Raw genomic sequence first — 22,728 nt, 5'->3', positions numbered from 1 at the left:
GCAGCTGCAGACAACAGCCAAATTAAGCAACAAAATGTTCCTGAAAACAAGCTGCTTCCTTCCAATTAGAGGTGGAGAGTCTATGTGTGTGTGTGTGTGCGTGTGTGTTTGTGTGTTGTGGGGCCACTTGTGCCACGCCTATAAAATGGTCAGCAGTTTAAACAGACACAGGGGTGTAGAGGCTATCACTCCTTTAGCTACACAACATAACGGCCTGCTTTCCCCTCACCATCAATCTCTGTCACAGTCTACCCCTCCCACACACACACACACACACACACACACACACAGAGGAAAACAACACACACACACACACACACACACACACACACAGAGGAGACACACACATGCACAAACAAATGCACATGCACGTACGCGCACACATTCCCAGTGCGACAGGGGTTTGATTATGCCACTAATCTTGAGTGACACTGGCGTGTATAATGGTGGATTCCCTGGGGCAGCGTGTCAGAGTATCCACCCATTCACCCATCCTTCCATCCTTTCTTCTATTTGTCAACTTACCTACTTAGCCACCCATCTATTGCTCCGTCTGCCCATATTTCCACTCAACCTCTTTCATTTTTTCATATAATTTCTCTCCCTCCGCTCATTTTTGTGTCCTGTTTTTCTTCTAGTCTCTCAAAATTTCCGCCTTTCTTATTTTCACTGACGCTGCACAGACATTTTCACTGTCTGTGCCCCCCCAGCTTGTATTTAGCATTTTTTTATATTTTTTTCTGACATTTGTTTTATCTAGGAACTGATCAACTGATTAATGAAAGCAGTTGTTAGGTGCTGCCTGAGTAAGTAAACAATATTTAACAGTAGATGGTGCCAGCTGTTTAAAATGACACAAGCCGGGGAATCCAAGCTCACAATTCAAGCCATAATGCAGCGGTGGACATTGTTTCTGAAATGGCCAGTTATGAGTTTCACTGCAATTGCATGTCTGACACATTATTCTATTTATTCTCTTTTTTCTAATCAGAAAAAGCATCTCACCATGTGACAAAGAAACCTTTAAACTACCTCACAAACCCACAACTGAAAAAGAACCAAGAGCAACAATTATGATTAAAATGACCTTGACCTTGGAAGCAGCACTAACCCACCAACAATCAAACCATGAGCACCACTAGCTGTGCTGTATCACAGCATTCTCACACTTATTTATCCTCATTGGCTAATGTCGCTGTTATCTCACAACTCAGTTGAATGGAGTCAGATTATAGCCTTCTGCACTGACAACATATGCTGCCTCACCGCCATGCCACTAAAGGATATTTGAATTTGAGTTTGACAACAAGAAAAATTGACAGAGGGTGAGAGAGTGATGGACAGGAAAAGAGGCAGAGTGAAAGAGACAGGGAGAGAGTGAGAGAGAGAGAGAGAGATGGGCTGCGCTTCCTTCCTGATAGGGAGATAGTACATGTTTATTACTTTATCTGTGTGGACCAGATGTCACCAGATGTCTGCTGCTGCCAGCCTATCTCAGCCCACACACAGACACACACACACACAGACACACACACACATATATATATATATATATATACACAAAGTAAAAACACACAGGCCTTCAGGCGCTGTGACATGCTATACCTCCTACACCTTGTCCTATCTGAAAACAATCTAAGTGCAGCCCCAGATATTTGAAAGCAGCCTATGAATGTGGAATATCATCTACCAGCCGCTGAACTGCTCAAGATTCGCGTACTGTTTACCCCTCATAATACTGAAGATAGACAGAGTTTAGATACAAGTTGACACAGAAAAAAAAAAAAGAGAAAGAGAAGCAAAGCCAGAGACAGGAAGATGAAGCAAAATAGCAGAGATGGAAAAGAAGGGCAAGTGAAACACAAGTGGGTCACGAGGGGATAATGTGCTGTTTGGAAAGAAGGAAGCGCCATGCTTTGATGGTTTTGATGTAAAAATAGAAGATAAATGCAGATCATAGCAACAAAAAACCAAAAAAACAAACATAGAAATAAATACGGAGTTATGATGAAGTGACTAGTGTCTGCACACAACTGCAGACTAAAATAAAGCATGGATTGACAGGCTGTCACAAAAGAATGGTTTTGACTCAATGTAACAATAATGGTAACAACAATATTAAACAGAGGTGTGGATATAAGAATATAAAAGTCAAACAGATGTATGTTGTTGGGATAAAATATTATTTTAATAGGTGTAGAATTACTTTTATGGATTTTCTAGTAAATGTCCTAAAACCTCAGATGTAAAACTTTAAAGCTTTTGGTCTTATGCATTATCCAGTTTGTTTAAGTAAATATACAATCTGAGTTACTAAACTTTATTTAATGTTTGTCTTCACTGGAGAGAGCTGCTTTATGCGAGAAAAACATCAGATTGTGGCAGAGCAGCATCACTGTCGGCTATTCTGTAATTGCTGCCTTTTCATGAGGTGCAACGCTTGACCACAACTCAACTTAGCTGGAGGATGAGGTAGTGATGGTGCATTTAAAGAGCCTGCCTCTAGCTTTGCTTTCCAGATAGATTTCAAGTAAAATGAATAGTACAAACACAGTTGCATATTTAAAAAATACATTTACTATAAAAATGTGTTCAAGTCATTATTATTGTTATTAGTATTTGTAGTAATAATAGTAGTAAAGCACTTATTTTATTCAAAGTTAACAGTAAGTGTAAGTTTACATTGTCATTCATAGGACACTTTACTAGCTTAAGTGAAATGGACATTTTCATTTTCGCCCCCATTTATGGAAACAAAGCCTTCAATGAATTTTGCAACAACATGTTGCTGTTAACATGTAAAGACTTTCAATGAAAATACAGAGCCATGTTAAATGGGGATACTGTTTCAACAGTAGTGTGGTCACAGCAGCTAGTACCCGACACTGATGGATGCTCCTTTTGTGAGCAGTGCAGAAAACACAGAAGTTCCAAAGAGGACACATAAAAAAACATCTGAGGCAGCCAGAACGATTTTAATGAAACACTATCATTCATGTTGTTTTTATTACTATTAATATTCATTTCAACATCATTATGTCCTTAAAATTATGTCCTTAAAATATAGCATGATATATAACATAAAAACAAGTTCACGTCTTTGATTTGCTTAGTGTTATCTGATTGACATGCCATTTAAAGGATACATTTAATGAATTTAATCTACAATCATGGGCAAAGCATTGCTTCAGGCTTTGCGACATGATTGTCATTAATTTCACAATTATTACATTTGCCTCAGAGCATGCGGTATTCCCAAGTGACTCAGCAGCCAAAGAATCTTTACCCCAATAATTATTATGGTTGGGTTACTGCAGTAAGTATGCCACTATTTTCTATTCCCACCCCCTGTGCTTATAGTAGACTTTGCAGTGGCTCAGAGCTGAGGAGCCCTTTTTAAAATGTCTCCAAAAAAAACACAAGTTGTTTTTTTTTTCTATGCAAAATCTGCAGAATGAATGATTTTAGTCCATTCACATAATGGGCCTTGACATTGTATTCAGTTTATCTCGTGCAAGGACAAGGAAATACAACAGCAAACAAAACACAACCCAAAGCACTAAACGCAGGTACTGTGGAAGTGTCCATAAGAAATCCATTCGACCCTTCTTACAACACAAATGAAGCTCCTCAGCAAGCACACAATGCTTCTACAGGTGACCATGCAAAAACACAAAACCACACAGACAGCCTCTTATGTAGAGATGTTTATCACATACTAATTCAGTTCGTCTGAGGAAAGGTTTTACCTGTGAGAGTGTGTGTGTGTGTGTGTGTGTGTGTGTGTGTGTGTGTGTGTGTGTGTTGAAGGGAGAAAGAGAGAGAATGGTGAATGTACTGTATTTAGTCATGTGTGTGCCTGGAGGCAGAACTCAAAGTCCTATTAGACCCGGATATTGCAGCAGTAGCTCACGGGAGCTAAATGCAACTCAGTGTTTTTTTCTTTTTTTATCAAGAGAAGACTCTAAATGTATAATGTGAATTACACCAAGCTTTACACATCACATTAATAAAGTCAGTTCTGGGTCGGTTTCTATCCAATACAGTCATTTTTGTAGAAAATATTCTCAAGGACAGGGTTCAAGCTCACGTTTATATTTGCTACTTAATACCTCCACTTTTGGTTCATGACCAAATTATTTTCTGACAAATTAGTGCAGAAAACCATGAAATTCCAAAAGGTTCACATACTTTTTCTAGCCACTGTGTATACTGTTGTAAAACTGGGTGCCTCACAACAGTGTAATCAGAGACCCAAAGCTTGAGGCGAACGTGTTTTTGACGGTGTGTGTTTCTGCATGCCTAAGCACCGACTCTGGGGTCTGTGCTGTAATGTTCAGACCATGTTCTTCTCACTCTAATTAAGACAAAATAAACTGGGACGGATCATTTCCAAAGTTCGTCAACTGGGCCAGAGCATTAACATCCCCAGTCTTTAATGATGCAAAGAAATAGAACATAGAGATATTGTGAGGTATTGTCGCTCGAGATGGGACAAATGAGGGAGAAACTTTACAACAGTTCAAGCTAAAAAGACAACAGAGAGAAAGAACAAGAGAAAAACGAATCCAACAGCAGAGGGAACGAAATCAGAAGCCAGAGGAGACTGAGTAAGAGGGACACACACACACACACACACACACACACGCACAAGCAAAGGAAAATGAAGAGATGGATAGAGAAGGAGAAAGAGATGTAGAAAAGAGGGTATTGATTGGTTAAAAATGCATGAGGTGTCTGGTGCATAGCTCCTCATTTCTAATGCCTTATGACCAGACAGTCTGAAGGTAAAACATCATCTCTCTGAATAGCTACGCTTAATGGCTGCTTCATATCATTTGTTGCACTGAATCGTGAATCAGTCATTTAGTCCGACTTAGACAGGATGATGGAAACATTAGTTAGAAGAAGATGAATGGGCAGTCACTTCACAATCTTTAGAAAAAATAATAAATAACAAGAAGTTTAAAAGGCAGCCGATTTTCAAAGTAAAAGGCCGTGATGCCCAGGAATTATAGGAAGACGTTTGAAGTGCCTCGTGTGTTAAACGCCCAAATGGAAAGAAACATAGATGAAGTGGTTGAGGACGTCAGCGCCGTGTTTACCTTGTTTGTCTGTGCAGGCTGGAAAAAAGAATGTGTAAATGGATTAGGTCAGTGAATATGAATCCCTCTGGCAAAGAGCTCGTTCCACTAGGTGTAAACTGAGGTTTTTATCCTTCAGATTGGTCTGTCGTCCTTTCAGGTACTCTGGTCAGTGAATCAGTCAAATAGGCTCTTTAAACAGCTAGTTGGTTCAATTTTTTTCTGTGGTGTTTTCTGATTTTACCTTGACTCTGTTTTGTTTTGTTTTTTTCAACTTTGCTATTAATGTAATTTATCAGTTTTGGAATTTTCTTGTCTCTAAAAGGCTCTCTGTAGTCCCAAACCGAGCTCTTACATCTAATGAAATTCATTACTTGGTGAAGTTGAGCTCCTTTAAAAGTATATTTTAGAGGTCTTACATTTTAAACTGATAAATGGTGTTGGTTTTAGGGTATTTGTAGAAAAAGCAGTAAGAAAAAACTGAAAGAATATCACTTTTGAGTCTTTTCCCACATCGTGTTGTAGGTTTTCCCCCAAAACAAAGTGCAATTTTTATGTTGCACTTATTATGTGTTTTTAATTTAATAGGTATTGTACCCCATCCATCTATTTTACAGTTTACAAGTTTATCTTAAAATCTTTGCCAAAATAGTGCATAGCCTAACATAATAAATATACCAAATGTTACATTATATTCTTAAATTCAGACGGTCAATATATATATAACATTATTCCCTGAGCTCTAATTGTTCTTCCTGACACTGTGACTTTAATTTCCACCTCCTTCCCTGCTCTCTGCTGTCTTTCCATCTGTCCTGCCCGGCTGTGCCAATACTGTGTTTGACAGCATGTGTGTGTGCGTGTGTGTGTGTGTGTGTGTGTGTGTGTGTGTGTGTGTGTGTTTATTGTATACTTTCCAGTATGTTTCCAGGTTTGTGAACTCGTGTCAAGACACAGCATGGTTTGGCGACTGCAACCAGCACCTGCCAGCGTGATGGAAAGAGCCGCACCCCCATTAGATCAGAGTAGAGTTAAGATGAGAGGACATTCACTTCCTGGCCAAGCCACAAAGACACAATTACTCTAGAAGCACACAGGCCATTCAGGTGCTTGTCGGGTACATCCACCTGGCCCGCTTTTCCGTCAGTCTGTTTCCTGTGAAGAGCCAAATGTGTTTGTTAAAACTGGCATGAACCACATAGTGGAGCGCCAACTCTACATCATTTTACATTTTTTAGCTTAAGGACACCAAGACTTGGAAAAGAGAAAGCTAAACTCAAACTAACAACCCTTTGATTAGTAGATGCCCAAGTAAAAATCTGGTATACTGTACCTAATTTGGTTTGGTTGTTCTATTCTATTCTATTCTATTCTAATCCAACATGTTGTCACTCCAAGACACAGATAAAAAGCCCCAGGCTCGTTGGATTTAGCAAATTTCATGCTAATATACACATCAACTCTACTGGTTGACATAATTATCTGAAACAGCAAGAAATCTTTCCTGGGCAGCACACTCGGCCTACAAACTGTGTGTGTGTGTGTGTGTGTGTGTGTGTGTGTGTGTGTGTGTGTGTGTGTGCATATCCCATCAGTGGTATAGCTTTGGGCTGGTTTACATTTGCATAATGAAGTCAATAACACTAGCCTCCTGGGAGCGAACATGGTGACATTATTACTAATTTAATAAAGAATATGTGTGTGTGTGTGTGTGTGTGTGTGTGTGTGTGTGTGTGTGTGTGTGTGTGTGTGTGTGTGTGTGTGTGTGTGTGTGTGTGTGTGCACACATTAGGCAGAGAAACAAAGACAGTAAGAGACAGAGTGAAGTAGAGACAGAAAGATAAGATGTGAAAAGAGGAGTGATTGAGGGGGGTTGTTGAAACTAGAACAGGTTGGAAAAAAGAAATTAAAGGAGGACAGGAAAGGTGACTAAGGGAAAGAAAGATGAGCAGAGGACCAAAAGGTGAGGGTGGAAAGAGGACATAAAGGTAGAGGCAGAAAAAAAAGTGCAGCAAGACAGAGAGAGAGAGAAAGAGGAAGAGAAGGAAGTGGAGCAAGGTGCAGGAAAGGGAAGAGCAGAAAAAGACAAAGCATGTGGGCAGGTGAAGGAGTCAGACAGTAATGAAGAAGCAGAGGGGGTTTCGAAGAGACAGAGACATATGGTTGACGGGTGACTGTTGTGACTTCACTTCTGTTTCAATCTCAGACTCGGTGTCCTCGCTGTCCTCTGCTGGGTAAAGGCCCCAAGCTGTCTGTGAGTCTGAAACAGGTAGCTGTAACCCTGTGGCGGCAGAACTAACACACGACAGCCAGTGCACGAGCCAGACTGTGAAGCCAAATTTGTTTATAGTCGCACACAAGTCCTGGATTAAACTAAACATAAATAGATTTCTTAATTAGACAAGTGAAGACAAATGCAGATCTTATTGCTGCATGTGGTAATCTATTGTATACCTAAGAAATGACAGTCCCACCAGATAAATATACTCCAATTCATGTTATTGTCAAGTAGGCAGCTGAAACTGACTTGATATGACAAGTCAATTTGTCTACTCATTTGAAACTACATGACTTGTCAAAGCAGAAAAAGCCAACCCACAATGGATTCATTGTGATTAAAGACTTATTATGTATTATTTTGGTTGTCAGAGTTATGGGCTGTGCAAGACAAATTCAAACCAATAAGAATTATAAATATGTAATCTATCAAATTTTAAATAATAACAGGACAATAGTCACAGTCATTACTGAATCCATCCACTGGGTACTGTTAACATTTCTACTTGGAAACTCAATCAGACGACTTTAGAGCATGATGGTAACATGAGGATGACAAATGGGACAAATGTGAGATGTGAAACCTCCGCACAGACACGTAATTTGTCGTGCTTTTGTGCCTCTTTCACTTTGGATGACTTTCTTCTTTGTAGGGGAGGCCCGGCACTTTCTAAAGTTCTAGACCTAAAATAAGTGAAATCAAACAGCATCGTGAAGAAAACTGTGAGTTACTAGTGAAACAGCGTGTACAATACCAGGACTGGAACGAATGGAGGGTTTGAACAAACTGGTTTAAGGTTGAGCGCAATGGAGAATGAATGAAAGTGACAAACAGGTAAAGAAAAGAGGAAAAAACTGGAGAGGAAAAAACTGGTGAACACGTTATAAAAATGTTTTTCGTGACTCTCTCTGACCTCTATATGTGACAGTAAGTGACGTTTTTAAGATGTGGCTTCAGTTAATTCTAGTTATGATATCCAAGGGTTTAGAGAGTGACACTAAAACCTACAAGCTCAAACAAGCAGAAAGACACAAAGTAAGTAGAAAGCTACAGTTCACGATGCACAGCCTTACAGGTTTAAGTCTACATGAGAAGTAAGTCGGTGCTGGATGTGTGACAAACCATCTTGGCTGTGATCAGCTCCAAACGTGTCTCCCAGCACCCACAGGTGTGGGTTTGCCTTTGTTTACTGTCCGATGTGCTGAGCTGGCACCAGAAGAACCAGATACCTCCTTGTGCTGAACCCTCATCCAGACCCTGAGGGGGGGTCTGACGTTCTCCAGGTTTGGTTCCTGACAATTTCAAAGAGAGGGAAACATATCCTGCGGTTCTGAGTGTGAGGATCTGAAGAATAGTCTCATAAAACCAAACTCTCAGTTGCCAGGATACTTCTGTGTGTTATCTCTTCATTATCTTGAGTTACAGCTGGAAGCAAGAACCATTCAGTGTGTGTAAATGCATCTCTCTGTCAAACCAACACTCACAACGACACTCAAACACACACACACAAACACACACAGTGCTGTGATACAGACATGAGTGTTGTTCTTGTTGATTGCTGCTAGTTTCATCAGAATTACTTTGGATGGTTTGTTTCATCAGAGCATTTCTCACGGGTGTTTGGGTGTGTATACAGTGCGACAGCTACCTCCACAAAAAGAAAACGAAACAAAAAGAAATTTAAATGACAGATCCATAACAAAAAATCAAGATTAAAATCAAAACATGGCCAACAGCAACCACTTATCAAGAAGCTGAGATAAAGCCATGTAACCGTTCAGGTAAGGTGGCCATTTTCACTTTATTCAACATTTCTGCAAAACGTAATTTTGAAAAATCAAACATATGATTGAAAAATGCTCATGAAGACGCTCTCTGGCATATGCAAAAGACTGTTCTGTGCAACAATCAGTTAATTTCCATTATGAGAAACAAGGAATACACACAGATCATTATGGATTTTAGAGATTGATGGAGTTTTTCTTCTTTTAAGTTTTCTCAAATATGTGGTAAATTGATTTTGTGTAACAAACCCAGTGAAGGAAGAAAACAAATTTCTTCCGCAAAAATACTTTTACCATGTAAGAAAAATACTTACGGAAGTATAAATAACAGTACTGATACTACCTACATAAGCATTCATAATGCAGATGAGAGGTCCTGTGAGAATTACTATATGTGATATTTTGTATAAACTAACCCAATAACACATAGTTTGGATATTTATAGCTGCTGCAGTTATATGGCATGCAGTGTAAAAATTCAGCTACCGAGGCACTCCAAGAAAAACAATATTTAAAATATTAAATACTAAGTAGAGACACACTACTTTAAAGTTCAGCATTGCTGCAGCTGGCGATTGTGAAAATGAGTTCCCCCAAGTCATTATTGTTATTTTATTTTGACTTTGAACTGTTACAGCTTTTGTTACAGTCCCACCTGTGTGTGTGTGTGCACGTGCGTGTGTGTGTGTGTTGTGTCCCACAGCCCTCAGCCCCCTCTGAGCGCCCTACATATAAAGCAGTCCAGCCCAATGTTAACACCAGCTGCTGTCTGTATCTCTAATTATAGCCCCTGCACCACAGGCTCCCAGGGCACGAATGGGGGTCAGGTTACTCCTTCCTACTGCTCTCTCGCATAGACACACACACTCAATTAAACTGGGCCTCAAAAACGGGTTCTGACAGGGCTTAAGAACTCGCATGGGGCAGAACTAGATATTTATTCACTTATTTACTCTTCACTTTGACCTCGGTTTGACAAGGCCAGACACTTAGGAGGAAATGTGCTTCCCCTGGAGGAAGCACAAAAAAAGGCTGGAAGAATGAGAAGTTTAAAGTTCTTTATTCCTGAAGTTGTTGTGAAGGGCAAAAAAGCTTCATGACAAAGTTTTCTTTAAAGTATTGGTAGTGTTGTTATTTCATTTAGTGTAGTCAAATTACAGACAGATATTATAATTAAACAAAATCATTGGAGGTACTACTTCACTTTATTCACCTTACAGGTGAAGGAGGTCAGGAGTGGAGTAATGGGCCTCTCAGAGGAGGAGACACTGATGTAACAACAGCTGTTAGGTGCCTCTGGTTGCCTCCATCATTATACCGTGATTAATGAGCTCAGCGTTTCTGAGAGACTGCACGGCGACTTTTAGACCTTTATTCTTTCACTTTATACTTTTCCCTTTTTCTCTTCCCGCTCTCCATCGCTTGATCTTTTGCTGCTTTCACATCTAGTTTTCTTCTTCTTCTCCATTCTTCCCTCATGCTCTCTCTTCTTTGGAAATCTCCCTCTCATTCCCACCCCCCCCCCCCCCCCCCCCCCCCCCCCCTTCCTCCCCACACTTCGTTATCTGTCTATTTTGGACTCTCGGAGGGGGCAGGGTGAGTTTTAGTGGTTCAAACGCTTCTCTCTGCCTCTCTCTGTCTCTGTCTCTCTCTCTCTCTCTCTCTCGTCTTTCTCTTTCTGTCTCACTCTCTCTAGAAATTCTTCTAATCTTAAAAACTTTGACTCCAAAATTTCTTGGACCAAAAAAATTGAAAAACAACACAAACAGAAGAATTGCTCACTGGATTTTCTTCCATCTTCTCCAGTGGCAAAGGTTTGAGGGTATTTTTAGACCCCGGTGTGATCCAGCTTAACTCAATTGTTGTGCATGTTTTGTTGCTGGATTTGAGCGTTGCATCTATCGTCATTTCTCACAATCAACCGGGGCCAAAAAGGATTTAACGAAGGAGTTAGGAGCTTGTTTCTATGGTAACACTGCATTTTCCCGAGGCTTTAAAGGACTGAAGGTTATCACTGAACATCCAGCAAACCCAAAGTCCAAGGTACTGTAAAAATCTATTTCACTCTGGCTGAACTTTCTAATAACGATCTGATGCCAATGTTACTGAATGCTGGAGGTTATTTTTCTCATAGTCATTTGAAAATCTAAGGTGAGCTGTCAAAGTGAAATTTTATACAGTAAGGTGGAGAAGTGTAATTATTTTATTTGCTGTTTGAGGAATTCTGATATTAAACAAGCTAAAATAATGATAATCTGTTCTGAAATCTACAAATCAGCATTAGTTTGAGCAATTATTTCATAATTCTGTGGGTTTTGAAGTGTGCTACACGTCACTTAAGTCACATTCATCCTATTTTATACTACCCTACGAGTTTCAGAAACAAACTAATAGCATTGGTTGACGCACATTATTTTCATAGATGATGTTTCTTTATTATTTCTTTTTTTTTTTTTGTTAATGTTTGTGCTTCTGTGTGAGCGTTGCAATGAGTTCCCGAACTTTACTTTCAATTTATGCCACAACATATTACTCCTGAAGTCCAACCATTGGAGATGAGTTATATCACATAGATAAGTTGCAAACATTTATATTTAATAAATAAATAAATAAAATTAAGCCTTTTATGATGGGTGTGCTATGATTTGGATAGGTTTTGACCACCTGATTATGGTTTGGGTTCACATAATGACTCTGTAGTTAGAGGAGCTTTGTCACATTTACAAAAATAATACAATCCATATGGTGGAGGTTATAAAATAGTTATTAGTAATTAAGAGAAGCAACTTTAATTTTTATTTTCAGTTTCCAAAGTGAAAGTCCATTGTTTTGCCAGCCCATACATCTCTCCACAGTCAGCAACATCAACTGACTACCTCATTTTCTCCAATGGTAATTTCTATATTTACTATATATCTATATTTTTTTTATTAATTTTACCTCTTGGAGCCTGAAAACAGCTGTTAAAGCACACCATTTGAGTTTTATTTATCAGATTTTTATATAGATGTTAATGTAAAATCCTTCAAGTAGAAATATGAAGTATCATAAAAAGAAAATAGGACAATAAAAACTCAAGTCCAACAAGATTATTTCTGAAGCAGTGCCATGTCTATTTACTGCTGACAAAGGAGAGTGCATTTAAATGCATTTAATGACTCACACTAGACCGTTCCTTTGTTGCCTTTCATTTGCCCCCGAATGCCAGTTCGTAACCTCCACCCACGTCATTCTAATTCGTTTCATTGCTTTGGTGTGGAGGAGGCAGCAGCATGTGTGTGTGTGTGTGTGTGTGTGTGTGGAGCCCGACTCAGCACTTGGTAGTGACAACAGGTGTGCTGGGTCATCTGGTTTTCAAAACAGACACATGCACACAGGAGAAAAATGTTTGCAGACTGTGATTCACAGTTTGACAGTAACTATAAAACATATGAGAGGAACCATACTGTAATTACAAGGCTGGAAGAAGAATGGCGAAGTGGATGATTGAACAGCGCAGTTGTTCCTCTTCTATCTGCTGCACGACATTTCCACTTCGCTCCAGCCTTCTGTCATTCACATCGTGACTGTTTTACCTGCTACGGATCAATACGTTGGCCGGACCAGCCTTTGCTGGGGCTTTACTAGATCAATGGCTTTTATATCACACACAGATAAACACACACACACACACACACCAGCTCTTGTTCACCTGATCACTTACCTTTCTTGGATCAGGCACACACACACGCACACGCACACACACACGCACTCAATCGAATGTGTGTGGGCAGAATTATGTTAAATTGATTTTGTAGTTTGTTGTTTGAATGCAGTAACATAAAGGTCAGCCTGAGACCACCAACCGAATCGAAACACATCAAATCCTCACACTATACTGGACAATCATCTTGAGTGCTTCAGTATTACTGTAAAAGAAAGTGGCTTACTCTAACAGGGGCGCAACATCAGCTTTTGGTCCCCAGCTCTCCGAACTCGTTGGTGCCATAGTTCTTTAACTACTTAGTGCTACATTTTCCTGCACAAGCTGCATAATAGGCTGTAATATGACCAGTTTTCTCAAGTGATTGTTTTTTTCTCTGAAGAAGACACATATACAGTATAATGAGAAAAAATGTTGCCTGAATTAGACCTTTAAGTATATTATTTAATGAGGAGACAGCAGGAATATTGTCACCAGCCTTCAAATAATGTGCAGTGAGGATGACGACCGTTAGAATGCAAACAGCCAATCTGTCATAATGAATTGTGTTAAATGCTTCAGGTGGACCAGCACAGAGCACACAGGACTCACGTGGATCTGGAGCCTTCAGGGCCTCATTAATAACCTTGAAAGGACATATTTCTTCCAAATGACTCATGAGTTTTAATTCCGATCTCCACAACAGAGTAACTATCACTTTATATTTGCAGATAAGCCGGTGCGAGAGCCAAACAAGCAGAAGGCAAAATAAATCATCTCGGGCGTTGGTCGCAGCACGCCACATAATGAACACAAACAACCTAATGTGGGCACGTAATCATGTTGTGGCACGCAGCCCCACTGCCACACAATGAAAACTTCCTTTAGAGAAGTAATTTGTCTTGTAGAGCAGAGATTTTCAAAGTGAGATGGAATTTAATCTCCCCATCACCTCGGGTAATCTCTGTCTGTCTTCCTCTCCCACTCGTTCACGTCTTGCTCATCTCTTCCACTGTATCTCTCATTCTCATCTTCACACAAAAATCGACGGAGCGTATTTGAATGAGTCACTGATATCCATGTGAATAAACAGCCACCTCGTGCATCGCTCAGAAGAATTGGTTATATGAATGTAATCATAACAGACTGTAGATATTATCCTATATTAATACTAATAATTAATACTGAATGCTTGTTGTATTGTATAGTACTTATAGCTTACAGTACAATTATCACTGTAAGTCTGCATTGTACTGAGCTTCGGTACCAAATGCCTCAAGGTAAATTATTCCCAAGGTTTTTATAGTTAGTGTGAATGGCTGCAAGAAAAAAATGACCTTGATGAGAGCATCCGGGTTATTTTAACCTGGTTTCAAATAAACAGAAAGCATCTCTCAAAATTTTGCTAATAATTGAAAAGTATTTCTCTTTCTTCCTTCCTTTCTATTTCCCTTTTCCTCCAGTCTCCAGCTCTCTTCACCAATGAGCAGTCAGACCAAAGGCGGTGAGGCGGTCCCTTCAGCTCGGACCAATCAGAGGACTTTTCTGGACGATGTCATTTTGACCTTCAGTTCACCAATGGCCTGGCTGCTTGTTGTGGCTCTGATCATCACCTGGTCAGCAGTAGCCATTGTTCTCTTTGATCTGCTTGATTATAAGACTCTAGCAGGTAACGTGACTTTGACTTTTACAGCTGTTTTACAATTGAACAGATGTTTTAATGTTATTAGTATATATGTATCTACCAGTATGTATTTACCATAATGTGAATATAAAATATGTGTTTTACAATACTTAACGAGACTTTCTTATCACTCATGCATTACCCATCTTTCACATTTCATTTACACATCCATATTTAATCCAAACATGATTTGACAAGCCAATGAGACCTTTCAGGAGATGATCGTCATTTTCAACAACGCCCATGTGTCAAGCTATGGGACACACAGCATGATGTCTCATAGCATCTGTGCTGCCTTAACAGAGATCCTGTTTAAAGTTACACATGGTGTGTTTCCTGTTACTTCACAGGTGCAAATGAAAATGACACTGTGTGTTTAGGAAGGCATTCCTCAAGCTCACATGTTCATTTAGTCAGTTTCATTTTGACAGTTTATGTACCATTGTACTCTGCGTACATACTGTCCACTACTCAATTACACTCAAGCCATGGTTTCATTGAAGGGGCACTGGTGTGACAATGCATACTAGTAACAATCACAGTGGGTAATCAGTTCTAATTCTGATTAAAAATGAAGTTTAAGAGTTAGAGTTCGATGCATTGCCTTTTGATGCTCCAGAGAACGACAGATCCGCTTTATTTCTTCATATATTTTAATTCCATTATCTCCAGCTCGTGTCCCAGCTGTCTTGAGTGATCGCATTTTGTTTTCTGTGATCACACTTCATTTTCATGAGATAACCGAAAATGAATTTCCCTGAAATCCCTGCAGTACTACAGCATGTAACTGATTAAAGTAAATGCAGTAGTCAGACATGAGGAATCGTCTGATCACAGCAGAACAGGATGAACAAAGGGTAACACTGGCTCTGACAGATTCCTCCCTGCTCCACTGCAGCATATTGTTTTATTTTTGTAAACATAGCATCTGAGTTGATTTCCCCAGAAATCAAGAGACTAAACAACATAGTTTCCTGTTGTGAATTTGCTGCAGTTAACACGTACCTTCAAGGGGCTGTAATGAGAGTACTGAACTGTATATTTCTCAATAACGGAGGATTTTTAACAACCTATATGATCAGGAGGGAGGATTAGAGGCAGTTCAGTGTTTGCAGAGCATTTCCGCTTTGTTTTGACATTTGCTTGTGAAATATGCTGAATACGTTGTTTTACAATTATGCAGTGAGATTCTGAATCAGGTCTTAAAACTGCCTGAAATACAGTTCTCAGTAAACACATTCATTTCTCCCTGCGCACGTTAATCTTGGTGTGTTTGCCAGCGTGTGAAATGATGATAGGTTGCAGTTTCACCTCTCTATTGCCACGTTGCTGCTGTTGGTATGTTGCCAATTAACAGGAATCTTTCCGAAAGAGCCATGTTATTTGGCACTAATTAAGCCATCCAGTTAAATAATTCAAAATAATTGCTGGTGTTAGCTTGTCAATATTTTCATCAGGGGCCTTGTTTATTCACCAAGCCAGCTCAACATCCAAAAAGTAATGCATTTCATTAATTTTACTGTGTGTTTAAATGGGGCTTTCCTTTATTGCTTTTTCCACCTTCTTGAAGATGTAAAATAAACCACACAGATATATGGTTGAAGTGTAAATCAGCTTAGTGATCCAAATAAATCTGGTGCACAAACATCAAACTGTCCCTGATTTTCTAACCACACAACACTAAGCTGAAGTATCCCAGTGCTCACTTCATTTGCAGTAATGAAAACCTTTCTATCAATTCTACTCATATCTGCTCCCTATCACTTCCACAACTACCACACGCCCATGTTTTTGGACTATCCTACAGCTTAAGAATAGTCCGGCTTCACACATCCTACACACTCATCTTTAACTCCTCTCCTCACTCTTCTCCTCTTCTCACTCCCCATCCCTTCATTTTCTTTTTCTCCATCCTCACGCTGTCAATCACCTGCCATCCCATCCAAAGAGTACACATCATACTGTGACGACCCCGTGTGTTTATCTCCTGGTAAAAAAAACTACACACCCACTAATAGTTTGACAGCACTGCTTGCTTGTACTAGAACAATGCTTGTGACAAACCCGCCCGGTGTGTGTCTGGTAGATCTCTGTATTTGAGTTGGTAAAGGTTAATCAACGCTAAATCAGCACATAAACATTGACTTCTTTTCAGTTTCCTGCAGTGTGGTTTACCCCCACCCAAAACAACACATAGGCAAAAAGGCTGTTAGTGTCAACAAGCTTGCTCATTAGCAAACTTGTCCCTTTGCTTGTTGGTCTCTAACAAGACAATACTTTCACATAGACTGTCTCATGCCATGCCTGTACTGTGGTGCAGGTTATTTAAAGTAAAAGTTTGGACTATGCAACTCTCCACTCTTTAAGGGGCCAGCACTGTCAAGGTTGCTATTGGTCGGCAATAGAAAATGAAATTCACACATGAAAGATTCCATTAGTTCTGTTTAGCTGAACGGACTATTTCACTGTTTTGAGCATGAAAACAACATTTGTGGCGATTTATTGTTGATTAAACCTTTGAGAACGTTTTTTTCCTCATTTTTGGTAAATGCTTGTTCACTACTTCTGCTATCAAGTGCAGCCTGTGTTTATCGAGCCTCTCCACAGCAGATGGATGCCAATTTAATGGAAGACAAAACCAACATTAACTCTTAAACAGTGTTTGGCCACCACAAGCTTTGCAGTTCTGCTCTGGTTGTCTTCTGGAGGTGTAAACCTTACCATAAAGACATTTGCATATTTGGTGTCTTCTGATAAGTGGAGAGCGCTTCAAAACCTCCCATGAGTGCACAGTTAATTTAATCATTTAGATCCAGCAACTAGAAAAATGACAGTGTATGATTCTTCTTATTTTTTATTTCATCAGCTTCTACTTTTCTTTCGTGCCTTGTATAAAAGCATCTGTATTTGTTATGTTTCACTAATGTATTTTGGGTTTTCTTTTATTTATACAACTGATTATTCTCAGTCTTAAATTGCATGATAGCTCAGCATGTATCCTGCATCATGCAAAGTCCAAGAGTTCTCAGTAACAATGAAGCTATGTGATACACAGGCTTAAAATAGACATCTAGGTACTGTAGGCTATTAGCAATGACTATCATGTTCCATGACAACAACAAATCTGTTGGTCTACTGAGGTTTCAAATGAAATAATTTGGGCGGTTTTGCTAATTTAATGCTTTTGTGACGACTATAGTGACACATGATGTGGCTGACATGATGAAAATATAACACACTGTCCTCTAGTAAGATTTATACATTTTTCTCACACACTAACACACACAGAGACTTATTTTAATAATTATCACATAAATCTTATCACATTTCCTCCGGGACTGCTGTGAGGACGGTCCTGAGCTGAGGAGGAAATGCACATAAAAACCGAGAGTCCCCCGTAGTTATCTTTCATTTTCCGAAGCAAATATTTGCAAGGTGACAATGACAAAATGATGGGCTGCATTTTTAATCGCACGGCCTTTCTCCCACCATGACATTTCAATAAAGGCCAGTTTGTGTAATTGAAACAGCAAGGAAACATTTCTGGTCAATAAAGGAGAAATGCAATTCCCTGTGTTATGAAAGAGCAGAGATAGAGTTGTGTGTGTGTGTGTGTAGAATATAGAAAATTACAGACAGTAATTCAGCAGAAATAAATACCAATCATATAGAAAAAAGTGCAGATGTCTAGAGAAAGAAAGAATGAGGAGGAAAGACAAAGCTGCAGCGCTGCAGTCAGTGACAGTTTAATCAGTCACCTTATCAAACCCTTGTTCTTTCTTTCTCTGACAGAGAGACAGACACTCAAATGGAGTCATTTATAATGTATGTGATTATTCTTATATTGAGAAAGATGGAAATGTTACCAAAGGAACATGCAGGATTTATTTTGTCCTTCAGATATTACTGATGTGATCCAAAACTAAAGTATGGTGTGTTCAGCACCCCTTATGGATTATGAGGAAAGACAGGAAAGAAACGAACGGGAAGGAAAGATAGGGGGATGAAAGAGAAACAGACTAAACAGAAAAAAGAAAGAAAAGAGAGAAAGAGAGCAATGACTAAGTAAGGAAAGAAAAAAAGAACAACGGGAAGGTAGGATTAGGATAGGAAGGAAGAAATAACCAAAATAAGGAAAGGCACAGAAAGGAAGGAAGGTGGCAGCAAAGAATGAGAGGAATTAAGGAAGTAGGGGTTAGGATGTGAGAAGTAAGTAATGAAAGAAAGAAAGAAAGGAACTGCGTGTATGATTTAGCTTCTGTCATCCAACTCAGATGTGTCTCTTTCAGCTACTTTATGCTGTTTTCTTTTGAGATGTTTTTCAGAGCCCCATGGGTTTCTTTTTTTTTCTGCTACACAATTTGTATTTTTCATCTCTATTCTTTGAGGTTTATCATTTTGATGTGGCTGTTAAACTACACCAGACTAAAAAAACAAAAAACAAAGGCGGAGAGGTAGGGGGAAGTGGCGAGAAGAAAAGAGACGACAGAACATGAAAGTAAGACTGTGACACAGAATAGACTTAAAGGCTGGAAAGACGGAAAGGGGGACGCAGAACGCACTTCAGACGGAAGAAAAGAAAGACAGTGAGTGGAGAAAAAGAAGTGGAAGACAGCCTGAATGAATGAAAAGAAGCGAGGGTTGGTGGGGGAAATGCTAGCCGTCTATTCCTGGTGTCTCTGGCACTGTGTCTGGAGTGCCAATCAAAGAAATGTCAGTGCATTAATCAGCTGTTTATGAGGATCCATTATACCACTCCTACACACTGGGCAACAAACAGGCAGGAAGCTTCTTGCACCTGGGAAACAGAAAATTAAAGAGATCCACAGAGAAAATCAAAACAATGCATTTAGCGCATTAGAGCTAGTGGTTACCATAATACTCACACAGAGGTGCAATGAATGTGCTAATTCACGTGTTCCTCTGGGAGGCAAATGCAAAAACGCCTGCTATATGATCACAGTTTGTTTAAACATCAGCCGCCTGAGAACAGAGTCCTGACTGACACGGCCAGAGAAGCTTGTATTAACGAAAGACCTGCAATTAAATACAACGTGAAAATGACACAGCAGCAATTTGTTCTTAATGAACTGCACAGGACTCAGGCACACGAATCCTCCACTACTACAGAGTAGTGGAGAAAACTTCACTTGACCAGATGGGCACGACTGCATATTGGAGCTTTTATTTTTTTATTTTTTTGGAGTGTCCAGAGACCAGCGGACACAGAACCAATCATAATAACAGTGAGGGTGTTATACATCTACAGTAAAATGACAACGAAACATAATATATTGATTTTGTACCAAATGTTCTGCAGACAAAGCAAATCAAAGACAGGCAAATGAGTTAGTAGGCATGAATATTACGACTAATGAAAACCAAAAACTAGTGAGCGACATTACTCCATAACAACATAGCAAATACTAGTACAAATCATTAGTAAAGGATGATTGAGTGTGGCAGTGCTGCTGGAACACTGGTTGCGCTGATGCTGCGTCTTGCTGTGCTCGCATCCATAGTGCGAGTCCTAACACGCTCCGTGTGATGAAAAGTTTGCTTTGTGAGTGATGTTTTTGTGTGTTTTCTCTTTTTCTTTTTGCCATAATAGCAACAAAACCACAGAAATATATCTAAAGCTGTATGTGGTTGTGAATAATGCAAAATGTGGAGTGAGATGAAGGCCACTGATCTTTGTTCTTCTGTCTTCTGTTATTCTTTGCCACCATCTCTCCCCTCCCTCACCCTTTAATCTACACCACACAGAACGCAGTGTTTTGTTTGTGTCTCCCCCTCAGGTCTCCCTCCTCCTCCTGCCGTCGCTAAGAGAGGTTTGAAGGCTAGAGGCAAGCAGAACGTCTAAGCCATCATTCATATCACATTCACTCTCTTGTGCTTATGTATTAGCATTAGAGCTCTCCAGAAGCCTGCTGTGACCAAACTGAATATAGTAAACATGATTTGAGCCACACCAGTATGTGCGAGCTTGCGCGGGGTGGAGAAAATAATACACTCTTTGTTTTGTTTCTACTCAGGTGGCGTTCGCCCAGTAAAATCAAGCCTCCCTGGAGTCAATGGTGATGTCACAGCTCTGGAAAGCACCGATTGGTTGGACATGATTTGGAGTTTCGCAGCAAGTTTGGTCGCTCCTGATGATGAGGAGGAAGGTATTCACCAGCTAACTGAATCCCTCACATGTAAGAAGACATCACCTCACACTAATTCATACGTTAGCTAGATGATCGATGGATATCGTTGAGTGACTGTGAGCATTTCCAGGGGCCTGTTGTGTCACAATCCATGCATTTAATATTCTCAACATAGGAGGAATATCAACCCTCAATTAAATGTCTTAAAAAAGCAAACTATACCTCCCGTCTCTAACTCTTCCAAAGCATAAACCAGGTGTTTCTAAGGCAGACGATCAAGTCTCAAGATCATCAGGATCATCACTCATCACAACAAGCCAGGATGTGCAGATGCTAATGATGATGTAGCTGTCAAAGCGTAATCACTCGTGACAGAGTTGTAATGGATACGTTGCCCTCTTAAACCTGCAAAATTGTTGCAACACATTAGGCTGAACATAAACGTCATCTCACATCTTCTTTATTCAATTATTGTATTCATTATTATTATGAATGCGCCATTAAATTGTTGTTAATCAGCTGAAATTAAAGAGGCAGTTAATTTACAGAGTAAAAGTCAAGGTCAAAACCCTGAAACTACTCTACTACTATGTCTTCTGTTAGAATTTAGGAGTTTGCACGTGTCATTTTTTCCTCCCCTCATATTTGTCCTTACAAATGTATATGTATAAATATTAAATACAGTGGTGATTAAACAGGTGAACAGCTCATTCTCTTCCCTATCTTCTACATCAGCTTTCCACTCTGAAGAGTTCTGATACAGAGGAGTGTGACGAGAGGAAAAGTGAGTGTGAAGAACTGGAGCGAGGACGAGAAGGCAGAAGCAGAAGGGTGTCTGAATAAAGTAGAAGAAAGAATACGAAGATATGGAACGAAGCGGATGGTGTACATTATATAACAGCAATATTTTTGTTGTGTTTGTTGTTCATTTGCTGAATAAAAAGTGTCAAGTTGAGCCCTTTCTTACTGTCTTTATGTGACCCACCAAGCACATGAAAACCTAAACTCATTTTGCACATATACCTTTATATAGATACATATTTTCCATCCGTATTGTAGGGGGCTTTTTTGGAAATAGAAAAGTGATGCACAGTGGCAACCAGCATAGAGCCTGAATAAAGAGGGGACTGCATTTACCCCCCCTGCCTCGTTCCCTCCCTTGTCTGTGTCTCCATAGCAGGTGGTCTGAGTTAGAGATGAGCAATGACTAACAAGCCCCCAAGTCAACATCAGGCAAGTTATGAGGTGACAGCAACAAGCTGGTGGGCAGGAAGATGAACAGTTAATGCCAGGAGGAAGCTGACGTGAAGCAGATAAGGATCACCTTGCCTGCAGTGGTCCCCATCAGGAACAGACCAGGTGACTTCCAACAGGAAGCTCGAACATGAGAAGTAGATGATGGGCGACAGAGAGAACACAGCAACCTGCAAATTCATAATTCTCCTGGAGAAAAGGAGGTCAGTATGACCTGCAGTTAAATGAGTGAATCACCAGCAGGATATATAAACACTTCAGATATTGTAAGCTTAGAAATTCAGTATGCAAGCAGGGCACGACTTCAAATAACCGGAGTGGGAAGTTTTACATGAAAACTAAACATATTTGCAAGTCCTTCTACAGAAGCAAATATCTATGAATAGTTATTTGTACATTTATGATGTTATTTATGTATTCATGCTGATATAGAACAAAGAAGGAAGACATCTTGGATTGGGTGCTTGAGAGAAGCTGTAGGGATGATCACAGCAGAAACTGCATTTGGTTTGAAGGTTTAAATGAACATCGTCCCTTCGATCTGTTATCCATGTCACTGTCGAGATGAATACATCTGCTTCTGCCACTTCATTTCTCTAAATCATAATTGTTGTCTGCTGCCTCATTTGTGTAATTTCCAAAATCTACATAAACACATCATGTGTAATTAAATGAGCCAGCTTACAACCGGCATTGTGGAACCTGTGCCTGGCAAAATGAAATTGTCATGAAATTATAATGAAATGGTAACTTTATTACAGGCCTCACAGATTTGAATCACACTGCAGTGTACATATCAGCGCAGCACAAAAT

General features: G+C 39.7%; 1 protein-coding gene across 5 annotated transcripts; it reads left to right on the top strand.

Moving 5' to 3' along the window:
• Window positions 1-10,742: 10,742 nt before the first annotated feature.
• On the top strand, window positions 10,743-21,616 carry trdn (triadin). Of its 5 annotated transcripts, none has more exons than XM_026340705.1 (6): window positions 10,743-11,189; window positions 14,299-14,497; window positions 16,461-16,502; window positions 20,311-20,358; window positions 20,548-20,679; window positions 21,397-21,616. In XM_026340705.1, the coding sequence occupies exons 2-6, from the start codon at window positions 14,311-14,313 to the stop codon at window positions 21,417-21,419; spliced, it is 432 nt and encodes a 143-aa protein (XP_026196490.1). In that variant the 5' UTR covers window positions 10,743-11,189; window positions 14,299-14,310; the 3' UTR covers window positions 21,420-21,616. The 5 variants fall into 5 exon arrangements, with proteins under 5 accessions (XP_026196490.1, XP_026196488.1, XP_026196489.1 ...); XM_026340703.1 differs by having other exon boundaries at window positions 20,548-20,709; XM_026340704.1 differs by having other exon boundaries at window positions 14,292-14,497; window positions 20,548-20,709.
• The last annotated feature ends 1,112 nt before the right edge of the window (window positions 21,617-22,728 follow it).

Source organism: Anabas testudineus, chromosome 24, assembly GCF_900324465.2.
Source record: "Anabas testudineus chromosome 24, fAnaTes1.2, whole genome shotgun sequence".
In the NCBI taxonomy this organism is placed as follows: Eukaryota; Metazoa; Chordata; class Actinopteri; order Anabantiformes; family Anabantidae; genus Anabas; species Anabas testudineus.
The sequence above is the reverse complement of the archived record's forward strand: the minus strand, read 5'-3'. Positions and strand labels throughout refer to the sequence as shown.

What these genes read in the sequence shown, in the direction of transcription:
- trdn (XM_026340703.1), top strand. Translation starts at nt 14,311, where the DNA reads ATGAGCAGTCAGACCAAAGGCGGTGAGGCGGTCCCTTCAGCTCGGACC. An exon ending in TGATTATAAGACTCTAGCAG is followed by an intron (nt 14,498 to 16,460) that starts GTAACGTGACTT and finishes TCCCATCCAAAG; the next exon opens with AGTACACATCATACTGTGAC. An exon ending in GAGAGGTTTGAAGGCTAGAG is followed by an intron (nt 20,359 to 20,547) that starts GCAAGCAGAACG and finishes GTTTCTACTCAG; the next exon opens with GTGGCGTTCGCCCAGTAAAA.